This window comes from Eriocheir sinensis, chromosome 58 (genome assembly GCF_024679095.1).
Source record: "Eriocheir sinensis breed Jianghai 21 chromosome 58, ASM2467909v1, whole genome shotgun sequence".
NCBI classification, from domain to species: Eukaryota; Metazoa; Arthropoda; class Malacostraca; order Decapoda; family Varunidae; genus Eriocheir; species Eriocheir sinensis.
Genome location: NC_066566.1, coordinates 8,106,542 through 8,132,189, shown reverse-complemented (window position 1 = coordinate 8,132,189; position 25,648 = coordinate 8,106,542). Strand labels below are relative to the sequence as shown.

Sequence of the window (25,648 nt, the reverse complement as noted above, 5' to 3'; positions counted from 1 at the left end):
CAACCACCCGCCGCCACACTCCATCCCTGCCCTTCACTCAGCATCAGACGGAACAATGGTCTTCTTGTCGAATCGTCCGTCCGTCTCCTCAACTATAATGTTTAGTGTGTGTGTGTGTGTGTGTGTGTGTGTGTGTGTGTGTGTGCCCACGACATGTACTTTAGAACCACGACAGATAGTTAATACTTCCATAGTCTCAAGCCGTCAAACAAAGACGCAGTTTAACGTAAACCCTGAACATAAATTTTACCCTACACCTTAAAATCTAATGTCACCATAAATCATCAATATAAAGATGAAGCTTACCTCGCGCTCTTAAATTAATAGATAACTTAACACGTGTACCTTAGAAGAGGAATTTTCCCGTACACCATAAACACAACACTGAAAATATCCGCAACTTCAGCCGTTGTGCGTGAGACTCCTAAGAAAATTATGAATGATATAAGAGCAAGTCGTGTCGCTGTTTATGAGACGAGATTCACGGAAAATTCACCGAACTATGAGAAGCTGGTTGGTCCTCCCACACCTTTTTTCACACCTTACATATTCCTCTTATATTTTCTTATTCTCCTTTCATTACCCTTTCCCTCTTCTCTCTTCCTTCCCTGCCTCTTCCTCTTTCTTCCTCTTACTGTCGCCTTTCCTACCCTCTTATTTCTCGGCTTTTCTTATCACTTCCATTTTTATTCTCCTTACCCGCTTCGTCCCTTCCTCCTTCGCTCTTCTCTACCGTCTCCTGCTTCACATCTCTTCTTTCTTCCTATTTTCTTCATCATCCTTTGTATGTCTTATTTAGCTCCTGCTGTTCTCCGTTATTTTCCTTTTTTCCTCTCGTTCCTGCTCCTTCTAACATTCGTCGTCACGTCTCTTTTCTTCTCCTTCCCTTTCTCTCTCCCTCTCTCTTCCTACATCGCTTAACTCTCACCTCTCCCTATCTTTTGCTCCTTTTCACTAACGCCAGACTCCTACCTCCCTGCCTCCTCGTCGTCTCATACTTTTCCTTACCTCCTCCTTTTCCCCTTCCACCCCACCTCCTTATCCCCTTCATCGGTCTTAGGGATATGGTGCCGGGGACCTACCTGATACTATCCAAACCTTTCTCCTCCTCGTCCTCCTCCTCCTCCTCCTCCTCTCTCTAAACCTTCTCCCATCTTTAAATTTTATTATACTGGCACGGTGTTATGGGGATGCTGCCGTACACACACACACACACACACACACACACACACACACACACACACACACACACACACACACACCAGCTGCGTTGCTCCATAACACAAGCCTTCATCTTAAGCGTGACGGCGCCGGCAAACTACGGACATTATCAAGGAAGAAGTATGGCGTCATTGTCCTTTAGTCTTACGTAATCTCTTTTTTCTTTCTTTTTCCTGGCGTCGTTGTTCTTTAGAGTCTTACGCAAACTCATTCTTTCTCTTTCTTTTTCTTTTCATTTCTTTACACCTTGTAGAATCTGTGGAAATTTGTCTTCATTTTCCCGCTGTTAACTTATTTTCCATTTGTTAGGTTTGCTTTGGGTCAGTGGAAACTTTATTCACTGTATATTTTGTATCCATTGCCCCCTCCGTTTGAGTATGCGTAGACGTGACCCATTCATTTTGCAATTTGCGTCTTTTTTTATTCGCACTCTTACTAATGTCCGTATGGAAACAATTTTATTCATTTGTTGTCTACGGTTCATTTTCTTTACTCTTCCTCCCTACTTAATCTCTTTTTCATTATAGTTTTGTTCCCGTTAAGTTAAGTATTTGTCTCGTCTCCTGTATCCTTCACCGTCTCGTTGAAATTTAGAGAAGTGACGAGGGATGCTGACGGAGCCGTGATGTGTCCCCTCGCTGGTGTACGTCGCCTGTGAACCGTTACAGAAGCTCTCCCGTACAATAACGTTTGCATGTGCTTCCGTATCAACGACAACAACAGGTTCAAATCCAGCAATAATAACTATAGTAAGACGGACAACGACTACAACAACACACACACACACACACACACACACACACACACACACACACACACACACACACTCAAGCAGGCGTGCACGTGCTCTCACATGACACTACACTTGCATAATGTGTAAACAAGGGCTGTATATCTACCCCCCCCCCCAGCTCTCTCTCTCTCTCTCTCTCTCTCTCTCTCTCTCTCTCTCTCTCTCTCTCTCTCTCTCTCTCTCTCTCTCTCTCTCTCTCTCTCTCTCTCTCTCTCTCTCTCTCTCTCTCTCTCTCTCTCTCTCTCTCTCTCTCTCTCAATTAAGATTAAGGTCTTTTTTCGTCTTTTTTTTCGTCTTTTTCTTCAGTTCGAGCCAAAGCCCGCTATTAGACCTTCACTTTCCTTCACGTTGCCTTCATTAATTGTGGTTACTGAGCCATTTGGGCCTCGTATCCTTGCCCCTCAAACTGCTCGGCTTTCAGGTGTGTTGTTTTGTGTTCCGATGTGTGTTTCGCCTCGGCCGGTTATCGTCGAATTGCAATCAAGCTAACAATTTTTAGGTCAATCGCCGAGAACACACCCCAGCTTTGTTAGTCTTGTTTCTGTGTACCCTCGTTCCCTTATTTCTCTTCCTCTTCTTCTTCTTTTTCTTTCATGTGTTCCCATTCTCACAGGTGATCTTTCATTTCTCTCTCTTCCTGTCCTCTGCATCTTCCTCTGTCACGCCAACTACTCGCATGGTCCCCTTCTCCTCACCTCATCCATAAACCTCCTCTTTGCCCTGTACCAAAAGGGGATCAATTTTCTCTCCCTCAATTAACTTCTGCAACATTATAAAGCCTCCGATACCTTCAAGGCATGTCGTAAAATAAATATCATTGTGGGAGGAGAGAAGAATATGCAAGGCAGCGAAAAATAGTGGAGAGAGAGAGAGAGAGAGAGAGAGAGAGAGAGAGAGAGAGAGAGAGAGAGAGAGAGAGAGAGAGAGAGAGAGAGAGAGAGAGAGAGAGAGAGCGCTATGTTTGCCTTTGGTGTGGGGTGGTGTGGGGACAGGCAGATCGAGATGATCGAAGAGCAGGAAACACAGACACACAACAACAAAAACAACAATAAAAGGAAGAGCAGACAACAACACAGGGACACACACACACACACACACACACACACACACACACACACACACACACACACACACACACACACACACACACACACACACACACACACACACACACACACACAAAAACACACACACACATTGACACACACACACACACACACACACACACACACACACACACACACACACACACACACACACACACACACACACACACACACACACACACTCACACACACACATACACAACCCATAACAACCATATGTACCCAAGCGAGGTGTGAATAGAAAGCGGATACATCTCCAAAGCCAACACACACACACACACACACACACACACACACACACACACACACACACACACACACACAGAGGTGAATGCCACGCACGGAAGGATTTACGTGCAGGGGTTAACAGGGAATAAATAACCTGACAGACAATAGGAAACCCTGAGACAAAGGAAGTAGGTGGCGGCGGGTGCGCAGCGGATGCAATAAGCCGCTGACATGCAAATGAAACTGCGAAATATATCTTTTCTGGATTAAATTAATCTTCCCCTGATGGAACATACTGACATTTTGGGGGCTAACACACTTTCTCTTTTCTATATTTTTTTTTCTTTTTTGTTTTTCTTCCCATCTTTCTTACAAATATTTCTTATCGATATCTTGCTGGTCTATGGCGCACAACAGCCGTGTAAATACCTGACAGTTCTGCTTTGTTTTCCACGCCCTGCCTTCAACCACGCCCCACTAATCTACATGTACCTCTCGTTTGTCCTTAGACTCTCCCCTTCAAGTAGAATCTCTTAAAAGCTACCCTCTAACAATTCTCATTCAACCTCATTTCCTTCAACCTCATGCCGTAGGGTTCTCCTTTTAAACATCATCATCTTCAGCTAACCCTTATTTGCTCCCCATTCCTTAAAATTTTCCTTTTAAACTTCCTTCAGTATTATAGAACTATAATCTCATCTACTCTCCCTTAACCTCACCCTATTTTACTTTGTTTCTTTCACTCTCGTCCCTTTGTTTATCCAACCTAACTGTTCTCTTCATCCTCTGCTTCTGAAATAACCATTCATCTGCCTTTGAACTTTCACCTTCAACCTCACACTTTGTTCCCTTCATCCTTCTTTAAGTATCATACGTATACTACTACAATTGGGCTCCTTTTCATTTAAGTTACTGTTCATTTTGACTTTTACTACATCCCAAACTCAGAATAATTCTTTGGGGCAAGTAAGATTAGAAAATTAAGGACAAAGATGGATGACAAACTATAGGTACAAAATGGATAGGAGTGATTTATTAAAAGAAAAGAAGAAAAAAAGCCTTAAAGGGATTTTTTTCAAATTCCGCAGGAAATGAAAAATTATATAAAGGGGAAAAAATGCATTAGAACAAGAGGAAGGGCTGGACACGGTGTTATGGACTCGCTCGGGATGAGTACCTGGCGTTGTGGATACCTGTACAGGAAGCCAGTTAGTCATATAACCTCGTTTGTGCTCCCTGTCTTACTCTAGGGCTGTGAGATATGGATACTAAAAAATAATTGAAGAGATGAATTCATGGCTTTGGTAATTAGTGTCTGCACAGAGTTATGCGTTATTGCTGGAACGACTATAAAATCATTGATTACTCCGTGAGCCTGACGTGAGACCCATCACTTGCATATTCCGTGAACGCCAACTCCGGCTGTACGGTAATGTAGTTCGCTACCAAGAAGTCAACCCTCCTCACAATTTTGTATCTGAGAGAGACAATTGCGAGCAGGTGAAGCCGAAGGGACTCCTATAAAGCTTGTGGCTTGAGCAAGTCGATGAATCATGCCATGGGGTACTTAGGAAGGGAAGGGAGTCTGAATGGAGATTTGCTCTGATTGACATCCTGAGTGGGTTAGGCGACGCTCCCCTCCCCTTCCCGGTGTATGTCCCTATTGATTGATTGGTTTAACCCCTACAGGCCGCGCGGATCTGACGCTTGCCGTGCACACCTTCCGGGCAATTTTACTTAAACTGATGTTTCTAGTTCAAATTAAATGTAAACTACTTAAGCAGTACAAACATCAAAAGTGTCATTGTTTACTTAAATCCTTCTGCGTTATGCAAATACAGCTTGATTCTTAGGTGTCTGTTTCATCACAGAGGTGAAGAAATAAAATATTTTTCGCTTCGCTGCCTCTTATATAGATTTTTTCAGGGTCACAGAATTCTATAATATATAAAAGTTGCTCTACTGTATCAATTCACAATAAAGCGAAAAACAGACTTTAGGAACTACCGACCATTTAGTCGTATTCCTTCTTACTAAGAATATGTCACGTCAGACTTGAACTGGCCAAAAACCACAGTGGATTTAGCAAGCTACTACTGACAACACATCACCAACCAACCCGAGTACAATAAACCACTATGCATAAATTTCACAGATTATGAGGACTCGGCTAAAACCAAGTCATGCAGATACTCAGTTGGGAAGGGCGTGGATGAGTCGCACACAAAGGTATTGGAAGATACGCAAACAGAGACAGCACGGCAGCCATTATACTCCACAAGAACAACGAGGAACTTATAACTAAGAAAGGTGCTGTGCAAGGTGACACGTTTCATCAATAATTATTAACGGCTTCCTTTTAAGAAATATCTAATAACTGCTGGGGAAGGTCAGTTCAGTTGACAGTGTAGTGTCTGAGCTTCGTCACTCAGGTTGAGGGAAATGCTCGCCACCCCATCCAGACTGAGCACTTGTTCCCACAACAAAGTGTATCAGTCGGGCAGCACCTGCACTGTCCCCTTTGTCTCCCTGGCAAAGCCGGTAATCCTAGTGCCCTCCCGATACTGCTCCATCTGCATCCCACCGTCAGCTGTCACCTGACCCAACATCTGGCCTGAAGATAACACCATCTCGTCATCTGGAAGAGGCCACCCTTCCCCCGTCCCGGCACCACCACACTGCACTCTAGCCCCACCCCCCAACCCCACCCCCCAAGCACCATCACCAGAACCTTCCCACAGATATGTAAGACCTCTGACCCCCAACACCCTTTTGTAGACCTACTTGTTTTATGAACTGTAGCTATAACTTGTATAACGACTGACAAAACAGATAAACCGTATTATTATTATTATTATTATTATTATTATTATTATTATTATTATTATTATTATTATTATTATTATTATTATTATTATTATTATTATTATTATTATTATTATTAGCGCAAACTAAGTCAACGGAATTTAACTCCGAATAAAACTTTAATGGGATGGAGTGCATTTAGTAAAGACAGTAATATCGTAAACAGCAAACTCCCACTCTCTCTATAGATTAGAAAAAGGTGTGCATGTTGGCTCCCTACGAAAAAAAATAAATCAAAAGCTAAAATGTGTACAGGGAGATGGAAAGAAAAATGCCGAGTGTAACATGGAAAGACAGCGAGCGAGGATTATGGAACAGACAAAGGTTGAAGATATTACAATAACAATTAAAGGTAAGAAATAAACTTGTGTAGGTCATATAATGCGTAAAACTGAAAACAGATGGACAACTAAAGGTAAAGAAATCGTTAAAGTCAAGGCAGACAAAGGAGCAGGTGGAAAGATTAAATTAGAGCACTGAGATGGAGTACAGTACCATCAGACTGAACAAGGTGGAGAACGCTGGTAAAGGCCTTGCCCTGCATTGAACTAATAATGGCTGAAGATGAAGGGATCTAAACGGACACTCAATGCCTCCACTGCCTTCGCTCCCCTCCCCTGCAGATAATAGCCAGGTAGATATACGACGCACCTGCGAGCTATTAGCATGTATACGTTTGTGTGTATGTGTGGGAGGGGGGGGGGGGCGTGAGAGAGAGAGAGAGAGAGAGAGAGAGAGAGAGAGAGAGAGAGAGAGAGAGAGAGAGAGAGAGAGAGAGAGAGAGAGAGAGAGAGAGAGAGAGAGAGACGTTCTTAAGTGTTACATTTGTTTAAAACTGCGCCGATTCGAATGCACCTAAGCTAATGTTTTCGTAGCGGCTTAAAATTATAGTGATATGGTTTTGATTATGATATTTCCATTCATGGGAGATTAAATGCAACTTATTTTTTTCTTTTGGCATTGTAGGGGACAGTGAATTATTATCATACCTAGAAATTACCGGTTTTGCACTTTAGTCACACACACACACACACACACACACACACACATTAACCCATCTCCCGCCGCAGCGCCATCCTGACGGAGATGCCTGAAGGACACGAGGGCCTGTTGTTCCCGGACGCCCACCAGTTGCCGTCCTTCCTTGCCCCCTCGCCAGGCTGCCACACGCCGTCGCTGGTGCGGGGCCGCGCAGACTCCCTCTACCAGCTTGAGGGGACGGAAGCCGAGGCGGTGCTGGAGAGGAGGACGCAGCGCTACCTGGCATCCATGGTCACAGCCTTTGCCCTCTGCCTCTGTCCCCTTATGATCCTCAGGTGAGTCCAGACACCTGCACTGGGAACGAAAGTGATGAGTGTGTGGGGAAGAGTCGAAAGGAAGGGAAGGGGTATTATGAAAGTAAAAGAAGAGAAGGGAAGGGTAAGGAAGAAAAAAAAAGTAGCGAAGAGACGAAAGGGAGGAAAGGGTAGGATTAGGAAAATAAAAGAAGAAAACTAAAGGATAAGGAAGGAAGAAAGAGGGAAGGGAAAGAGAAATGAAAAATATTGAAAGACAGAAAAGAGAAGTAGAGCTTAGGGAATGAAATGGAAGGGAAGCGGAAGGGGAAATGAAATTAAAAAAAGGGCAACGGAAGAGGAGATACGAGAAGAGAAGATGAGGAAATGGAAGGAAAAGGAGGAGGGGACTAAAAGGGAAAGTAAAACACGCGTAAGGAATGAAAAGGAGGGGAAGGGGAAGGAGAAACGAAAAAAAAAGGGAAGAGGAGAAACGAGAAGAGAAAAAAATGAGGAAATTTAAGGAAAGGGATGTAGAGGGGAATAAAAGGGAAAATGAAACTTAAAAAAAAGGAAAGGAAAAGCGGGTGAACGTTGGCAGCGAAGAATTTATGAAAACCTTTGCAAGAAAATCTTTTCTATGAACAAACACAACAATAAGCGTGGGAAATAAAGTGGACGCGGACAGGCGGAGAAGAGAAAAGAAGAAAGGAAGAGTACGTCGACAGGAGGAGTGAAGGGAGGTAAATGGAAGGTATCAAAATGAGGGACGGAGGAAGGTGAGGCGGGAGAGCGGGGAGGAGGAGGGAAGGAGGAAATGTGGCAGAAAGGGAAAATGGAAGAATGGGAGGAAGGGAGGGAGGGAGGAGGGTAACATGGAAAAAATGAAAATTAGATGAAGGCCGCGTGAGGCACTGAGGGTGGAGTCGCTGGGAGGAAGTGAGAATGGTTGAGGAGAGAGCAGCTCGCGGGACCGGCATAACGGAGGGGAGGAAAGAGCCTTGATATTCCCTCCTTCACACACATACACACGTCAGATTTCAAGACGCACATACACAGCTACAGATGGCGCCTAGGTAGGGTCATATTTTTAAATCTTTCGACGCCCAAAGAGCCTTGATACTCTCCCCTTCACACACATACACACGTCAGATTTCAAGACACACATACACAGCTACAGATGGCGCCTAGGTTGGTACGTATGGGAACAAAGAATCATAGGGTCATATTCTTAACTAAATCTTTCGACGCCCAAGCGCACATCATTGACAAGGCTTTCGAAGGAGCGTTGGGCAATTCCAGGGGTAGTTTGATGACCCTGGTGGTAGTTTGACCCTCCTTCTGTACCATGAACCTTAACCCCTTGACTGCGGATTTCCTACAAGAAGACCTCACCAAGCTACAGGAATGGAACAAAAAGTGTCTCCTACAATTCAGTGAAGAAAAATGTAAAGTCCTGGACCTTGGGAGGGGATATCCAGCACACCAATACCACATGGGAAATACTCCACCATCCACCACAGAGGCAGAGAAAGTCCTGGGAGTGTATGTTACCAGGCCACCAGTAAAGGCTAAATCCGTGCCAATCGCAGCGGACGGGCTAAAAAAAAACAAAAAAAAACACTCATTAGAACCCGACTGATCGACTATTCGGCTTTTGGAAATAGTTGATGTGAGGGATGGAAGCGTCTGGCAGCACCGACGATCAGAGCATGATATACCACACCGAGTCTTTTCCAACTTACGGCGGCGCGTGTTTGACCCTTGTGAACGTCAGCACCGCGTACCTTATTGAGAATGAATAAAAGAAGCTGCCTCGCCTGCTGCTGCGCGATGCCGGCGAGGCGGAGAAAGGGGCGCGGATCCTCCAGTATGTTTGGTAATGAAAAGTAACAGGAAAGAGAGAGAGAGAGAGAGAGAGAGAGAGAGAGAGAGAGAGAGAGAGAGAGAGAGAGACTTGGGAGTAAAAAGGAAAAAGTTTTAAATCCAAATAGAACAAGAGTCAGCGAGGATAAAATGAGACAATGGGGGCAGCGGAAAAGGGGAAAAGAGGAGAAGGAGGAAGGGCCAAAACACAGTGAGCAGATATATTAAAAGAAAAAGGGAAAGGAAAAGAAATGGTAATGTAAAGAGTAAAATATGAACCCTCACAAATAGAATAAAAGAGGAAGTAAAGTTTGAGAGAAAGAAAAGAAAAAAAAGAAAAGCGTAAGATAGATATATACGGATACAGAGAGAAAGAGAGCTTTACATATATATACATAGATGTTCATCCGACACACACCCTTTGAGCCTGACTAAGTGGTCTTTTCTCCTTTACAAAACAAAATAAAACGGCCATCAAGAACTTGGATCTCTACGTTAGCAAATATTAAGGAAGAGAAAGTGGCGGTCGAGTTTGTTCTTAAATGATCAAATCGTGTTGCTCTGAACTACTGAAGGTGGGAACTATTCTCGTGTGGATCAACGTTGGTGAAATATAATTTTGTGCAGTCTGGAGCTGAAGGTGCGGCCATGATCCGCGGTTTTTATGTAATCTTGACTGCCATATGCATTCTTGTACCATTCTCTCAGACAGAAGAGGGGCTGGTCGCCTCTGAAAAGGAAAACGGGGCCATCAGTTCTTCAAATAACGTGATATCATTACTGTGTGCCAGGCAAGGTGGTTGTTCATCAAATGCTTAAGAGGATTCGTAGCCAGCTTCTGAGCCTGAAAAGACCTGAGCAGTCTTTGTTCACGCCTGGTTTTTTTTTTCTTCTTTTTTACATTATATAGCGCCGGTAGGCTTTTTTTAGAGTCATGGTGGCTGGCATAAGCCCGTCATGGCGCAGGCAAGTGTTTATAGTGGCGCCATCTATTATTGGCTCATGCTGCCCCCCAGAGCTCTCTTGATTCACTTGGGCAGTTCTTCTAGAGTCCGGGTTGATAGGTGCTCTTCAGGGCAGCATGTGGGTAGTCTTAAGGGGCTATTACACTGGGCAAATTCTCCGTGGATCTTCAGTCATAAAATCGTTGATTTTTGCCTACGTGGACACACTACCGTCGTCTTCCTATCACACTTGCCTCGCACTCTCTCAGCGTACCGTGGTCTTGACCGACACATTTTTACAGCAAGTATGGCTGACGTCCCTGTTCGCATCCCCGTTTTCACTTAAAGTGCCGTTGGTTTGGTTCCAATGACACTCAGTTGACACAAGTAACGGAAAAAGAAAAGAATGTGGAGGCGGCAATGGCTTACAAGAAGAGAGGAGCCCAGTGAAGTGATGCAGCTGTTGCAAGAACTACGTCTAGAAGACGAGGAAGGCTGCAAGGAGTGGATGAGTCGGCAAGGACCAATTTTATGAAATATTGAGCCTTGTGCAAAAATCTATAGACAACCATCTATAGACACGAGATAAGTGGCTAGCGGAGAGGCTCATGGGCAACAGTTATAATTTAATATGCCGACAATCAAGAGAAATACTCAGGAATAGCTTACCTACCTTGTCGGCCCGTCTGGAATCATAGCACTGGCAGTAGAGAAGACTCCCAATCATACCAAACTCGAACCGTTATGCACTTGATTAGTCAACCCAGAAGTGACAAACACTTATAGAGTTAAGAGTGTCACAAGATGACTGAAGTTGGGTGAATGCGTCAAGTGTTAAGGATGAATTGAAAAAGGGCAAGATGATGCCGGCACAGCTCTGGACAGCGCATACCTTAGAGGGAGATGGAAATTAAATGGCGAAAAAGATCAGTTACTGCACACGTGAGGAAATTCGTTGAGGGAGTCTGCGGCGCTACGAGGCGAGGGCGTTGAGGACACACGGCAGAGGCAGGGTGAACGTCCGATGAAAACGTCAGGAAACTATCATGGGGATTTGGGCTCGTAATCCGGGAACATTTTCTACTAGGACACTGGCAAACCTGATAGAAGCGCGGACTACGTCAGTCCAAACAAAAGAAGAGCATTTTAGATAATAGTGAAATATAGGAATTACATCGACACGCCCCGTGTAATTAGCGACATGGACCTTCCGACAGTTCGTGGAGTCAACGTCGGCTAGAGCTTCTTCGGCAACTGTGGCACAGGAGCACTCGATGCCCCTGATGATGGAAGAAATCCGTGACCCACTGATAGCGCCAGCAACCCTTTACAGTGTTCAGGTGTATACTACGGTTCTCCAAAGAAAATCATACCTTATATTGCTGAAACAGTGGTTTAGACGAAGTAACTACCTCAGGATGTTTCTTACTATGGAAGGTGGAAAAGAACGGCCAGCTAAACAGCTACAGGCAAGGACATGGGTTTAGGCGCCTCTTTACGAATTGGCTTAGTTCTAAACTGAGTTAAGAACTAATCAGGAATCATGATGTTCTTCAGGGAGCCGTGTCACGTTTACTTCAAGAAGTCCTGCGGATTGGCTTCTAGAAATTTGAGCATTCTTTAGGACAGGCTCTTGGAACCAGAAAGTGACGTCTAGTTAAAATGAGGGATATTTCTCCTAAAATCAGTGTAACTAATTAAACATTTTCCGCGACACTAAACATTTCCGCATCCTCATCCCGCATTTGTTCCGAAAGGCTTTAGGAGACTGATATATTAATCGTAAAATTCTTTTGTGTCTACAAGCATTCACAGATATTCAACATTACTGTATTTCGGTGTTGTACGGACAAGCTGTAAAAACTATTAGTATAAAGCGCGTCTCCTTTACCCCTATTGTTATTCAATCTACCCATATTGAAATCTAAAGCCATCTAGATTATACTCCGAGATAAAATCAATATTCAAAGTGTCAATAATTGTTTCAGTCATAGCAATTACATGAAACTTTTCTGGAGTAACATAAGGCATCTCAATTCTTCAATCCTAGTTCTTAGGCTGCATTGAAACTTGAAACTCTCAGCATTGTTTCTTTCTTTATTTCTTTAATTATAGCGGTAGGTGGGATAGAAGGAGGCGCACTTGAGAGCCGTTTTTGGTAATAATCTGCTTCTGTATCTGAGCCATCAAAACCTGGCTGCTCCAAGGTGGGATAAATGCAACCTGTCCCATAGGAACTGACCACCCTGGTCATGTAAATGAATACATGACTCTAGAAATTCGACGTCAAATTACCTGGAAAGTCTTAAGGCTGTTATTTAGGTCGTTGGCCTTTTTGTAAAATACGTTGGCAGTCAACATAATTAACATTAACCCTGAAAATATGGTACGTGATTTAATTGAACGGTTGGATATGTCAACGGTGCACATCCAATAATTCCTCCAATAGTGAGTTGTAGGCGTTATTCCTACCTGTGTACAAGACAAAGAGGGAGTAATTAGTTGAGCGTTAGATGCCTCGTCAAGCGCAGCCGTGGTGTCGTCGATTCCCGCTCCCAGGTAGCAGTAATTACCCCTCCAACAAGGTACCCTTCCTCAAACCTCGTCCACCAGATTGCGAACCATGGAGCAACTATCGAGGAGAGTGCTTTGCAGTTCGCCTTCCTCCTTTAGACTATAAACTTTTCAAACAGCTAGTGAGGAAGATGGCTCAGCGAACATGTCTGGCTCGTTTATTTTCGCTGCAGTGAACACCAAAGCGAAAGTTGCAATGCCATCCCCTAGTGACCAGTCGTCTTAAGTGATCGGGAAGAACAGGAGTGCAGGGTAAAGTGCGAGGGTTCAATAGTAATGGACGACGCAACAATGACCGCATGTGTGAATCCCCGCCCGTAGCTGCTACCAGGTTCAGTCTCGTTTCCATGTGCTTTTTCAACGATCTTCAAAGAACGGGTGAAAAAAAAACGGGACACGATGAATACCTAACCAACGCCACTTTGTGTGCGTCTAGAGCAAGGAAAGTATAAGTGAAGTCAGGCGTCGGGTGGTGTCGGGTGATGAGGTAACACAAACAGGGAATCCAGCACGGGAAAGTCTGCAAAGTCGGCCAGTTAAATATCGCTTGAATTAAAGCCGCACGGTGCCGGGAGAGAGCGAGCGAGCAAGAGAGAGAGAGAAAGAGAGAGAGAGAGAGAGAGAGCCCTGTCATCCATAAATCACCTGTAATCCTCCTCGGAGATAGGGGGATTATTCTTGGATCTTCTATTGTTCCAGGTCTTGTTTATTTTCGTTTCGGGGGCTCGGGAGTATTGGGAATGGTGGTGGTGATGGCGCAAGTGACGGTGGGGATGACAGAGGTGCAGGTGGAGGCAAGAGATTTGATAATGGTGACGTTGGAGGTGATAGTGGTAATAGTCGTGGTGATGGTAGTGATGAAGGTGAGGGAGGAGTGGTAATGGTGAAGGATAATGATAGTGATGGTGATGGTGCCGGATGGTGAGATGATGATGAGGGTGGTAATTGAGGAGGATTAGCGGCTGGTGATAAAAAAATGAACCGTAATAGCTATAAATAGATGTGATGGCAATGAAAAGAATAGATACTCTGGCAGCAAAAGTTAAAACATTACGAGCAGGTGGTGGCTACAGTCTTTCTCCTTTTACCTTCGTCTTATTAATTTTTAACACGTGGTCATACGGAGTCGCTATTTTTGGCTTGTGGCTGGTGGACTCAGATCGGTTCGACGACTCCGGGGCTCGAATCTACCTTGCCCTGGCTTGTCACTATCATGGTTTGACTTTCCAACCCGCAGGTGAAGTTATTACAGGAGGAGGGTGAAGGGAATGATAGTGATAGCGGATGAAATAAAAGTGATAATGTTGGTCTGATGAAAGATAGGTGTGATAACGATAGACAGGCGGTGGTTAAAGGGATGACAATGATGGTAGATGTAATAAGATTGATAATGGTGTTAGTCTAATGAACGAAAGGTGTGATAACGATAGACAAACGGTGGTTAAAGGGACGATAGTAACGGCTGAAGAATAAAAGTACTGATGTTGGTCTTTTGAGTGATAGGTGTGATAACGATACTCAGACGATGGTTAAAGGGATGATAGTGACGGCTGAAAAAATAAAAGTGATAATGTTGGTCTTCTCAACGATAGGTATAATAAGGATAATAATGCTTGTCGCTGCAGAAAGTGGGGCGGTAGTGTTGTGATGGTGGTAATTATGTTTGTGTTGTTGGTCTTGAAGGTGATTGGTCGACGATTCCCCTCTCCTTGAATAGCTGATCCATACGCCGTTAAGTATATTCATCGCGTAATGATCCATGAATCACGCTTGAAGTATTAATTACCTAAAGGGGAAGATGCAATTCATTACTCATATTAGCGACTGAGAGAGGGGGAGATAGCGGTGCTCTAATGGGTCAGACTCGTTAGGGCGCCAAGCCATGGAAGGAAGGAGCCAGGGTGCGTCGAATCGAACCCCAGCAGGGCCGCCGCGTGACGTGAGGGAGAGTATACGACCGAGCCACGACCCCCCAGAACAGCGACCCCTTATAAACATGGGTAAGAGCTGCCAAGACAAAGGAGAGCCAGCGAGCGAGCTAGAGAGAGAGAGAGAGAGAGAGAGAGAATGTGTTTATATATTCATGAGAAGAAAATTTCACTGTAAACATTGAGAAAATATCGCTGGAAAAACTACAAAGAGATATGATTGAATGATAGAATAGGGGAAAAGTAAGAAGACTTAAGGCAGAAAATAACTAATCCGGAGATATTACAAAAGAAAAATCGATTAAAGGGACTGGCGGAAATGAGCCTCTGAGTCGGTCTCTCTCTCTCTCTCTCTCTCTCTCTCTCTCTCTCTCTCTCTCTCTCTCTCTCTCTCTCTCTCTCTCTCTCTCTCTCTCTCTCTCTCTCTCTCTCTCTCTCTCTCTCTCTCTCTCTCTCTCTCTCTCTCTCTCTCTCTCTCTCTCTCTCTCTCTCTCTCTCTCTCTCTCTCTCTCTCTCTCTCTCAGATCTCTATCTCTCTCTCTCTCTCTCTCTCTCTCTCTCTCTCTCTCTCTCTCTCTCTCTCTCTCTCTCTCTCTCTCTCTCTCTCGTTATATCATTTTTGTTCCTTTTATGATGTTTATTACTATATAGTTCAGTTACTATCATTTTTATTATCGCTACTTCTATGTTCATATTATGTTTGTTTCGTGTTATTATTATTATTATTATTATTATTATTATTATTATTATTATTATTATTATTATTATTATTATTATTATTATTATTATTATTATTATCATCATCATAATTATTACCAGCTTCTTTAACGAATGCAGGTATTGTTTACAGATGGGTATGTATTTTTTATATAATTATGAAAATAATAGAGCCAACCATAATTCACGAAGTGTGGGGGGGTGGGGGGATAGTATGGTTTTGGTTGGAGGTAGGGGGATTGGGGTAATAACGTGATAATAGGGTTTTTTCCAGCAGCATCAGTTGTAGTAGTAGTAGTACTAGTAGTGATAGTAGTAGTAGTAGTAGTAATAATAATAGTTGTATCAGTGGTGGTAGTAGTAGTAATAGTGTTTTGCTGTTGTAGTAGTAGCAGTAGTAGTAGCAGTAATAGTAACAGTAGCAGTAGTAGTAGTAGTAGTAGTAGTAGTAGTGGGTCGAGAGTGAATTGAGTAGGGAAGGAAAGAGGGATCTGGACGTAATAGATGACAGGTGATTTAGTGCTTGGTAGTATTAGTGATATGGTTGGATGCCACAGTCATTAGCGAACAGAGTTGGGGCTAATGACCTCCAAGCTATGGAGCCCTCCATGATTGTGTCGGGAAAATAAACATGGGTGGAGGTATCATTTATGTAGTAGTAGTAGTAATAGTAGTAGTAGTAGTTGTTGTTGTTGTAGAAATAACAATAATGATAGTGTGAAGCTTTTTGTTTGTTTGTTTGTTTGTTTCATGCATAATGTTGGTATACACTTTCGTATTTCTTTTTGGAGATAGTTTTATTTGCATCTTCATCATCATGTTTGGCAATCTCTTTCTTGTTACTGTTTGTCTTTTTTCTTTCTTCTTCGTCATATCAAAGGCAAACTCGGCGCCCTTTTTTACATATTCCTACCCACTCACCGACTCCAGATGCCTCATAACTTTCATTATCTTTCTCCTCCTTTTTCCCTCCCCCCTCCCCTCACCCTCTCTCCACTCAACTTACCGCCGCCCCTCTCCTCCCCTCTACCCTCTCCGCGAGCCTTCACGCCTGAGACAATGGCTTCCCCCCCGTCTCCTCTCCCGTCCCCTCTTCCTCTCCCTCTCCTCTCCTTTCCCTTCACGCAATATTTCACACTCCTTCACCATCTCTCATTTTACAAGGCGCCTCCCTCTCCATCTTCACCACTTCGACCACCACATCACCACAACTCACTCTTCCTCGCATCATCACCACCACCACCACCACCACCAGTAGCTCACCCGCTCCTGCCTTTGCCTTCGCCGCCAGGTTGGTCAAGAACATGGTGATGGAGACGTACGAGAACTCTGGCCACTTCGACATCACGTTCATCACCTTCGTGTGGGTCGCCTTCCTGCCCACCGTCACCACCCCGGCCCTGTACGCGGCCTGGCGGATGAATCGGTAAGTTCCGGAGGCAGACAAGACGGGTAGACGGATAGAGGCAGACAAGCGGACTGGCAGATGATCGGACAGAAAAAGACGGACGAACAGGCAAACAACTTGACATAAATAGATAGGCGGACAAACGGTCACACTCACACAGACGGATAAACGGACAAATAGACAGACAGTTGTTAAGCTTGGTAGACAGATAGAATAGACGGACGAACGGAGAGACAGGCTTACGGGCGGGCATTCAAACGGACAGATGGAAGAACAAAGGGGGTGAGCATGCTGACAGACAGACAGATAAAACACAAAAGTGGCATTCGAAAAACGACATATTAGGGCAATTCAATGATTGACAGGCGCAGCATGAAATTTATAAACCAGAATATGTGAGGAGATGAAAATGGACAGAATTGAAAGACATTTTTTTGTTCCTTTCGATGCTCCGTTTGTCTGTTAAAATCGAGTGATTTAGCCACGTTATTGTAGCCTATCACAGCCTCCTGTATGTGACTGTTCATCGGAAAAATACTTGTTAGTCCTCAGTCAGTCTTTTGCCGTTTGATTGGAGGGCTCAAAATTCATCGTCTTCACCAGTTGTTTTTTACCCCGTCACAGATGCTATCCATATGCAAGGTTCTTGTCCGGCCTCGTATGGAGTATTCATTTTTGTTTGGGGGGCTTCACACACACAGCCCTTTTGGACAGAGCAGAGTCAAATGATCTTCGTCTCATCAAATCCCCTCCTCTTACTAGCAGTGTTCTACCTCTTAAACTCCACCGTAATGTTGCCTCTCTCTTCTATCGATATTTTCATGCTGACTGCTTTTCTGAACTTACTCCTCCCGCGGCCCCACTACACATGACTTTCTTCTCTAGCTCATCCCGATACTGTCCTGATCCCTTATGCAAGAGTTAACCAGAATCTTCATCCTTTCATCCCCTTCACTGGTAAACTCAGCCTTGCTTTGTTTGTATTTCCTCCTGCCTATGACTTGACCCCTTTCAAGAGAGGAATATCAAGACACCTCTCCACCCGAAATTGACCTTTCTTTTTTTTATGGGAGGAGTTTTTAGCGTTTTATTTATCGTATGTTTTTGCCCTTGAGCTGCTTACTTTTCTTTAAAAAAAAATCTAGACTTTTCGGAGTGTCTTACCATTACCAAAATTTTTGTTACTTTTTAGCCTTTTTCCTTTCGCGTCTTATCTCCCCCTTCACTTATCTTTTGATTCCTACACGCTGGTACACATCTCAAAATGTCTTGTTTTGTAATTGTTTCAAGTTAAATGATCCATTTCCACGTGTACAAACAGTCTCAAGGTACTCCTATGAATCATCAAATACTTGTTTACCTGCTCACCTGAAAGACATTTTTTTTATACTTCTGTTCACCATAATTCCGTCTATTTTGAATATCCACAAAACAGATACGTAACGCAAAGAAGTACGATAAAGCTGACAGAAATAAATTTATAAGAGTGACTCCTTGACTGGGGAGCTAAACTTTGGATCGCCTGAGGGCGGAGGTATGGACGCTGGAGAAGGAAGAGCAGGGATGATCTTCTTGGGCAAGGCCGCCCGTCAGTCAGCATGACAGGGCGGATAGAGGAAGGGGCTTTGGTGCGGAGAGGAACGACAGAGTAGAAAGAAATTTTGTTATAAATATAGACAAAAAATAGTTAAAAAAATATATATATTTAGAATAAGAAAATTAATTAATAGTGCCAACCACAATGTTAACAGCGAAAACGGTAAACGTAGTTATGTAGCACTGGAAGCCGTAGCCAAGGTAGTCTTCACCTGTACATTGTATAACAAATCTGATCTGGAAACACGTGTAAAGGAGAGCGAAAACACCGTAGAAGGCAGTCGTGTGTGTGTGTGTGTGTGTGTGTGTGTGTGTGTTTGATACACCATAGTCTAACCACGCGCCAGATTCTCAGTCACCATCCCCGAGTGAGTTTGGAGCTAACACGTGACTGATCTCTTCTGTGTGTGTGTGGGGGGGGGGGAATGTAGACTGGACAAGTGCACGGATAAATGGAAAGAAATTCAATCTACACTATGACCCGGAATCGAACCTGGGACCTCCGTTGTGAGCCGAGCCAAGGCCGTCTCTATGGTACAAAGAAAGTGCCTGGACCCCAACGCCAACCAGTGTACTACTGAGACCCGTCGTGTCTCGTACGGAAAACTTGCCTTAAGGAACTTGAAGCGAGGCACCAGACACAACTATTTCCCCAGCAGTCTGTTTGGGGTAGGCAGATGCGCGAGGTGACCGTCATAAAAATGTTTGCACTTCATTACTAAGGTCTTTCCTCACTCCCATGTATATCGAACTTTTGTACAGAAAACGAATTTCATAAAAGGAAAAGAACCCGACACAAACAAATTTATAGTCGGTAGACAGGAGGGCGTTGTGGATGTCGTTGTGTTTTGGGTTCTCCATTTCTGCAGCTTTAACGCCTAAGCTTGAGTACAAAAAAATAACTTGCGTGCACAGACAACAGAAGAAACATGGCAACAGAAACGAGCAAAGAACAGCCAGTAGACAGACAGGTAAGGAGAATATAGTTATTATTCTTGTATCCTCTTCTCGCGTTCTCACTTTTCTTCAATTTATATAGATTTAAAAACGGAAAATCTGCATTGGTAATTTGACAGCAGCAAGTCGGTGGACAGATGATAGGCAGATGGGGTAAGGTGGACGTTCACTGGTCTGAAGCATGTCAGAATATGATGTTTACTCTTTATTGCGTCTTCCCTTCTTTAATCGCGTTCCTCCCCTTCACCGCCTCGCCTAATATCCTGCAGTTCACGATCCCTCGCAGCTTTTTTTCTCTCATCCCTCGAGGTTGCGCATAATTACACACAGGTTTTTTTGTGTGTGTTTTTTACAGCAAAGGAGACAGCACAAGGGCACAAAAAAGGGAAACAACAATAAAAAAAAGCCCGCTACTCGCTGCTGCTCCTCACCTCCACACTGCTCCTCCACACCTGTTTCCTAAATTCATGGCGCACTGAGAAACTGCTTTAATTTGGAGTGCCACAGGTGTTACTTGCTCCAGGTATTGCAATAAAAGATTAGAATTTGAGAGTTACTCAGAATACGAGAGATTTTACTGCTGCATTTTACAGTATTACAGCGAAGTTACGTTGACGGCTGCTAGTGTAACCCATAATATATAGGTGAACGTTTCTCATAAAGCGAAGAAAACGGTGGCGGTGGCTGAACAGATAGCGAGACGGCCCCGCGTTCAGGAGGACGCGAGTTCAATCCCTGACCGGTGCCACCAAGCTAGGATTTTTCAGCCGCCGCCGAGTGGCTTAAAACTACCCACATACTGTCCAGAAGACCACCTATCAACCCGGATTCTAGATTCTATGATTAAAGATGAGCTCCGGGAGGGCAGCATGAGCCAATACAAGATGGCACCACTATAAACACTCGCCTACCCCAGAACGGGCTGGGCCGACCATCAGGATCCACCGGGAAGAAGCCTACCGGCGCAATAGCCCAAGACGTAAAAAAAAAAAAAAAAAAAAAAAAATCAGTGCACTCAGCCCTCGATGATATGGAGTTCATGTAAATCTTTCGGCCACTCTAACTCTTTATAGGAGCAGTGAGTAGCGGGCTTTTTTTCACATTTGTTACCTTTTTTTATGCCCTTGAACTGACTCCTCTGCTGTAAAAAAAAAAAAAAAAAAAAAAAAAAGCTTATATATTCCTCACTGTGAACATCACTACAAAAAATTACTCTGAGTTCAAGGGTAAATACTTGTAATGAAACACAAGCATGATGCGGACACAAAGACGTATTATGTAGGCTGGCTGAGGTTCGGGTGTGACGAGATAATCCGAACATTCTACGAGGTGTACGTGCAAATGGACTTGTAGTTGGACACCTCTCCCCCCGAAATTGACCTCTCTTTCGGCCACCTCTTTTGATTCTTTTTAGTAGGAGCAGCGAGTAGCGGGCTTTTTTTATTATTGTTTCTTTTTTTGTGCCCTTGAGCTGTCTCCTTTGTTGTAAAAAAATAGATATACTGGGACAAAAAAAATAAAGAGAGCAATGGATATTTCAGAACCGGTAGACTTGCATTTTAACAGACATGTCAGACAACATCCAAACAAATGGCTGGACAAACAAGACAAGTGACAAAGAGAAATGGAAGAAAAATACATAAATAGAGGACATAGTGACACTTCAGAACAGCCAGGGAGAAAATTCATTGACAAAACAAATGACGAACAACTGACAAAACTGATGAAACGGACGTGATTGTAGAAAACCGTCACACAATACACGACAAGTAAAGACGTGAATCAGGTCAAGGAAAAGTGTGAGTGGATGAATAACAAATTTTAAATACATTGCGTGGCACAAATAAGAGGACAATAATGAGACCACGCGCAGAGACGTAAGCAAACATATTGAAAAACGATTATATAGAAGACAAAGGGGCAAAAGAGAATAAACTACTAGAATAGGAGGAACAAGAGGGACGGGAAGCAACTGTCTAGCGTTGATAAATATGATAAACTCAGTACCGTATATCTCTCTCTCTCTCTCTCTCTCTCTCTCTCTCTCTCTCTCTCTCTCTCTCTCTCTCTCTCTCTCTCTCTCTCTCTCTCTCTCTCTCTCTCTCTCTCTCTCTCTCTCTCTCTCTCTCTCACACACACACACACACACACACACACACACACACACACACAGAGAGAGAGAGAGAGAGAGAGAGAGAGAGAGAATAGTCCGAGTCACATTATCTGTAAAGTTTGTTCACAAAAATGGGTTTCACTCAAGGTAATTTTCATAGCCTCTCTTTCTATCTATCTATATCTACCTATCTGTATCTAGCTTTGTTTGTCTAACTATCTATCTATCTATCTTCCCTCCCCTCTCCCAGGTCCACCAAGGAGAGGATCAGGAGCTACCTTCACATGGGCTGGCGCGGGCGGGGGTCAGGCCACGCCCAGAATTTCACTCCGATGCTATACTCCTGCCACCCACGCCTTTCCATGGACCCGCCCTCCTCCGCCCCCACTGCTTCCCCCACGCATCGCCACTTGCACAGCCAGGCCAGTGACCACCCCCCGTCTCCCCGCCCCACCACCCCGCTCTCCGCCAGCCCCTTGCCGCCTCGCCAAGACCACGTCAGACCTTACTCCCTGGCGCTACCCTCCTGAGGCTGAAGGTAAGTTATGAAAATGTACTCTTTGGTTAGAGACATTTAACATACGTTCTTATTGATAGATTAAGGAAGCTTGTGCAGATGGTCCCTTACGGATCGGTAAGGTATGTTCTTAGGAACTATCATAGAAATCATTGACGCACTCTTTCTACTTCATCATCATCATCGTCGTCGTCATCAGGCATCATTAGTCAACTGCAGGACAAAGGTCACTTCCTAGGGTCAAACATTATCCATCTCTTGTGTTAATGCGCCACGTTCTTCTTCAGTAAAGGTTCTAATTTCATCTCTCCTCATGGTTCTCTGTTTGCCCAGAATTCTATACCTCATGATTTGCCAATCATTTACTTTGATTGTCGATCCGAATTGAAACAAACTTACACACACACACACACACACACACACACACACACACACACACACACACACACACACACACACACACACACACACACACACACACACACACACACACACACACACACACCGCTCCGGTAGCTCAATCGGTAGAGCGCTGCGCTGCAAGGCTTCACGGCCAAACAGGCGGCAGTTCGAGCCCCGCTCAGCCCGGATTCTTTCCATTGACTAGGAGTGGTTACTGTCCCCCCTTGAGCAAGGGGGATGGGGTGTGTGGTGTGTGAGGTACATAGGAATACATAGGATGAACAGACACCAAAAGACCTGTCGGTCTATGGCGAAGGTGTCTGTTTACTACCGCTACTACTAGTAACTACGTGTGGTCGGACAGGACAGAATAGATGAAGGCTCCTCCCCACCCACCTCTCCCTCCGGCAGCGTGCCGGCAGAAAATAGTTAGAAGAGAACACCATGTGCCTTTAAGGAAGAAAGGGACATGGAAATTTTACAGTAAAGAGAGAAATAAGATGAAATTACCATATACCCTTAACTTATGCTACTGGTAACCTAAGGTCCTGGCAGTACCCAGAGATCGACGATAATGAGCACTTGCTCACGTCGGGAGGGTACCTGCTGGCGAAAAAGAGTCCAACTCGTGGTCAGGCCATGGTGAATTACACACACACACACACACACACACACACACACACACACACACACACACAGATCGACGATAATGAGCACTTGCTCTCGTCGGGAGGGTACCTGCTGGCGAAAGTGAGTCCAACTCGTGGTCAGGCCGTGGTGAATTACACACACACACACACACACACACACACACACAGATCAACGATAATGAGCACTTGCTCTCGTCGGGAGGGTACCTGCTGGCGAAAGCGAGTCCAACTCGTGATCAGGCCGTGGTGAATTACACACACACACACACACACACACACACACACACACACACACACACGGGATGTCTAATTAACCCTGGCACTCGCCCGCCGGTAGTCTCCAACCTTCGAGGCACCGCCGCGAACACGTTACTGGTGATTCGAAAAAGTCTTTGCAACACCACTTTTGGCAGTAATAGCTTTGTTCCGTTATTTCACGAATATTTCTCTTTTTTTTTCTTCTTTTTTTTAAGTTTCCTCCGACATAACTAATGTGTTCCTCTTGTTGTTGCTCTTCAGTAAATTTCGTGCTGAAGCTTCTGCCAGAGGAGTAAATAGTGAGTTAGGTTTATCTCCTCTTTTGATGCTGTAAGTTAATTAGTTTTTCTCTTCCCTTCTGGTGCATGTCATTGCTATACAAAGTAAATCACTGCCATCCATCGCTCGTATCCACGCTTGACTCTGCTGCTGATCGAATGTATTTTACTGGAAAGGGGGAAAGGCTCTCCTGCTGAATAAACATGAATATACGTTTTAATTAAATGTCGCCGTCCAACAGTTTATTCTGTGTAGCATTACATTCACTGTACAAGGCGGAGGAGTTGAGTTCTAACACAATATTGTCTTTTCTTAGGCGTCGTCATCGATTGTTCAGTTCGTATCAATATTAGATTCTTCAGTTTGAGACTAATATCAGATTATCTAGTTGTTGCTCATGTTCGATTTCAAACGTTTCTTATCAGATGAACGAACGAACGAGCGAATACACAAGCCTGTTTTAAGTATTAAATGTCGTATCAGGTGTCGATAGGGGAGCCCAACAACAGCACACAAAACTTGGATAAGTGCGTTTCTTGGCCAGTCAGCGGTAATGTAATTATTGCATATTGTTAGGTTTACTTCATTCTAGAAAGTAATTAATACATTTTATATCCTTTTTCTTGTGCAACGCAGCTGAATAAGCAATATTATCAAAATATAAATACGTTTATGTTTTATACGACAACTGAACGACATACGCATTTTCACCAATGGTTGAAGACTTGATTTGCATGACATTCTTCATTCTGGGTGTGGTTGCTCTTCCCCAGTCATTGTAAGCAAAGTATTCTGGGTCTGGGTGTGCTTGAGAACGGCCATTACTTGGAAAATTTGGAGCAGACACGTGAATGTTTTGTTCCTCTCATTTTACATTCGTTTCCCATGGTTTTCGTCCCATGGGTGTGTTTTTGGGATGGTTGTTGTTTAAAGATTGCTCCCTCCTTGAAGGGGGGAGCAAGGACCTTTGCTAATTTATGGCAGGCCGTAGCAGGGTGCCGACAGACCGACTCATCGGTTGACGTCAGCCGAGCCGACAAAGTCGGTCTGTCGACTAGGACTGGCGTGTCTCTGTTTGGCATGACCTCCAGCCCCAGTCATCCATGGGTATCTGTCTAGTTTCTTCCATGAAGACTTACAGTCGGCAAGAGCACACGTATGTGCTGGCATGTTCCTTACATATCACTTTTAAAATCCCCGCGTCAATTCACGTGATGTTTTCTTACGTCTGTCAGCTGCCCACGCCATTTAACGAGTACCAGATTAATAAGACATGTATAATTTTACTACAAGAAACAGGTAGTGTCACTTGACTTCGTGAGCTCTCATATTTATCCATTTACCTATATTTCGTGGAGGCTTAACTATATATACGAACAAATATATACAAATATTACCACACTTTAATGTAACCACTGTAGAATGTTTCATTGGTCATATATAAATAGCAAACATATCACAACGAGTTACTTTTTAGGTCCACTGCCGCCGTCTGAGACACAAACCAGTCCCTCCACCAAGTTTGTACCCATCGTTGGTTATTGTTAAGCGCACCTATTGACCATACACGAACAAACGAACTAACAAACAAATGAACAAACAAGTTAGTAAGCTTATGGTAGGTAAAAGATGTGTTTGGGATGTTAGGTTTTCCCAAACAAACGCCGATGACTGAGTGGTCAGCGTGCGGGTGCAGTGTCCTGGAGGACCTGGAGGCTGGAGTCCCGCCCGCCGCTACAAGCTGACGATTTTCAGTCATCGCCGAGTGTCCTAAGACTACTCGCATGCTGTCCTGATGACCCCCTGTCAACCCTGACTCTAGTGAAACTCTCTAAAGAGGATCAAGTGGAGCTCCGGGGGGCACCATGACCCAAGCAAGATGACGCCATTGTAAAAAAAAAAAAAAAAAAAAAAAAATTCCCTGCGCCACCCTCGAGCTTGGGCCGACAACC

At 44.1% G+C, this 25,648-nt stretch overlaps 1 protein-coding gene across 4 annotated transcripts in view; it reads left to right on the top strand.

Moving 5' to 3' along the window:
- LOC126985115 (orexin/Hypocretin receptor type 1-like) overlaps window positions 1-25,648 on the top strand; it is a 200,619-nt gene that overhangs the window by 160,522 nt on the left and 14,449 nt on the right. For all 4 annotated transcript variants that reach the window (XM_050839580.1, XM_050839581.1, XM_050839579.1 and 1 more), the window contains 3 exons: window positions 7,284-7,529; window positions 16,808-16,942; window positions 21,841-22,128. In XM_050839580.1, coding sequence (XP_050695537.1) covers window positions 7,284-7,529; window positions 16,808-16,942; window positions 21,841-22,120 — 661 coding nt within the window. In that variant the 3' untranslated portion in view covers window positions 22,121-22,128. The remainder of the gene's footprint in view (window positions 1-7,283; window positions 7,530-16,807; window positions 16,943-21,840; window positions 22,129-25,648) is intronic.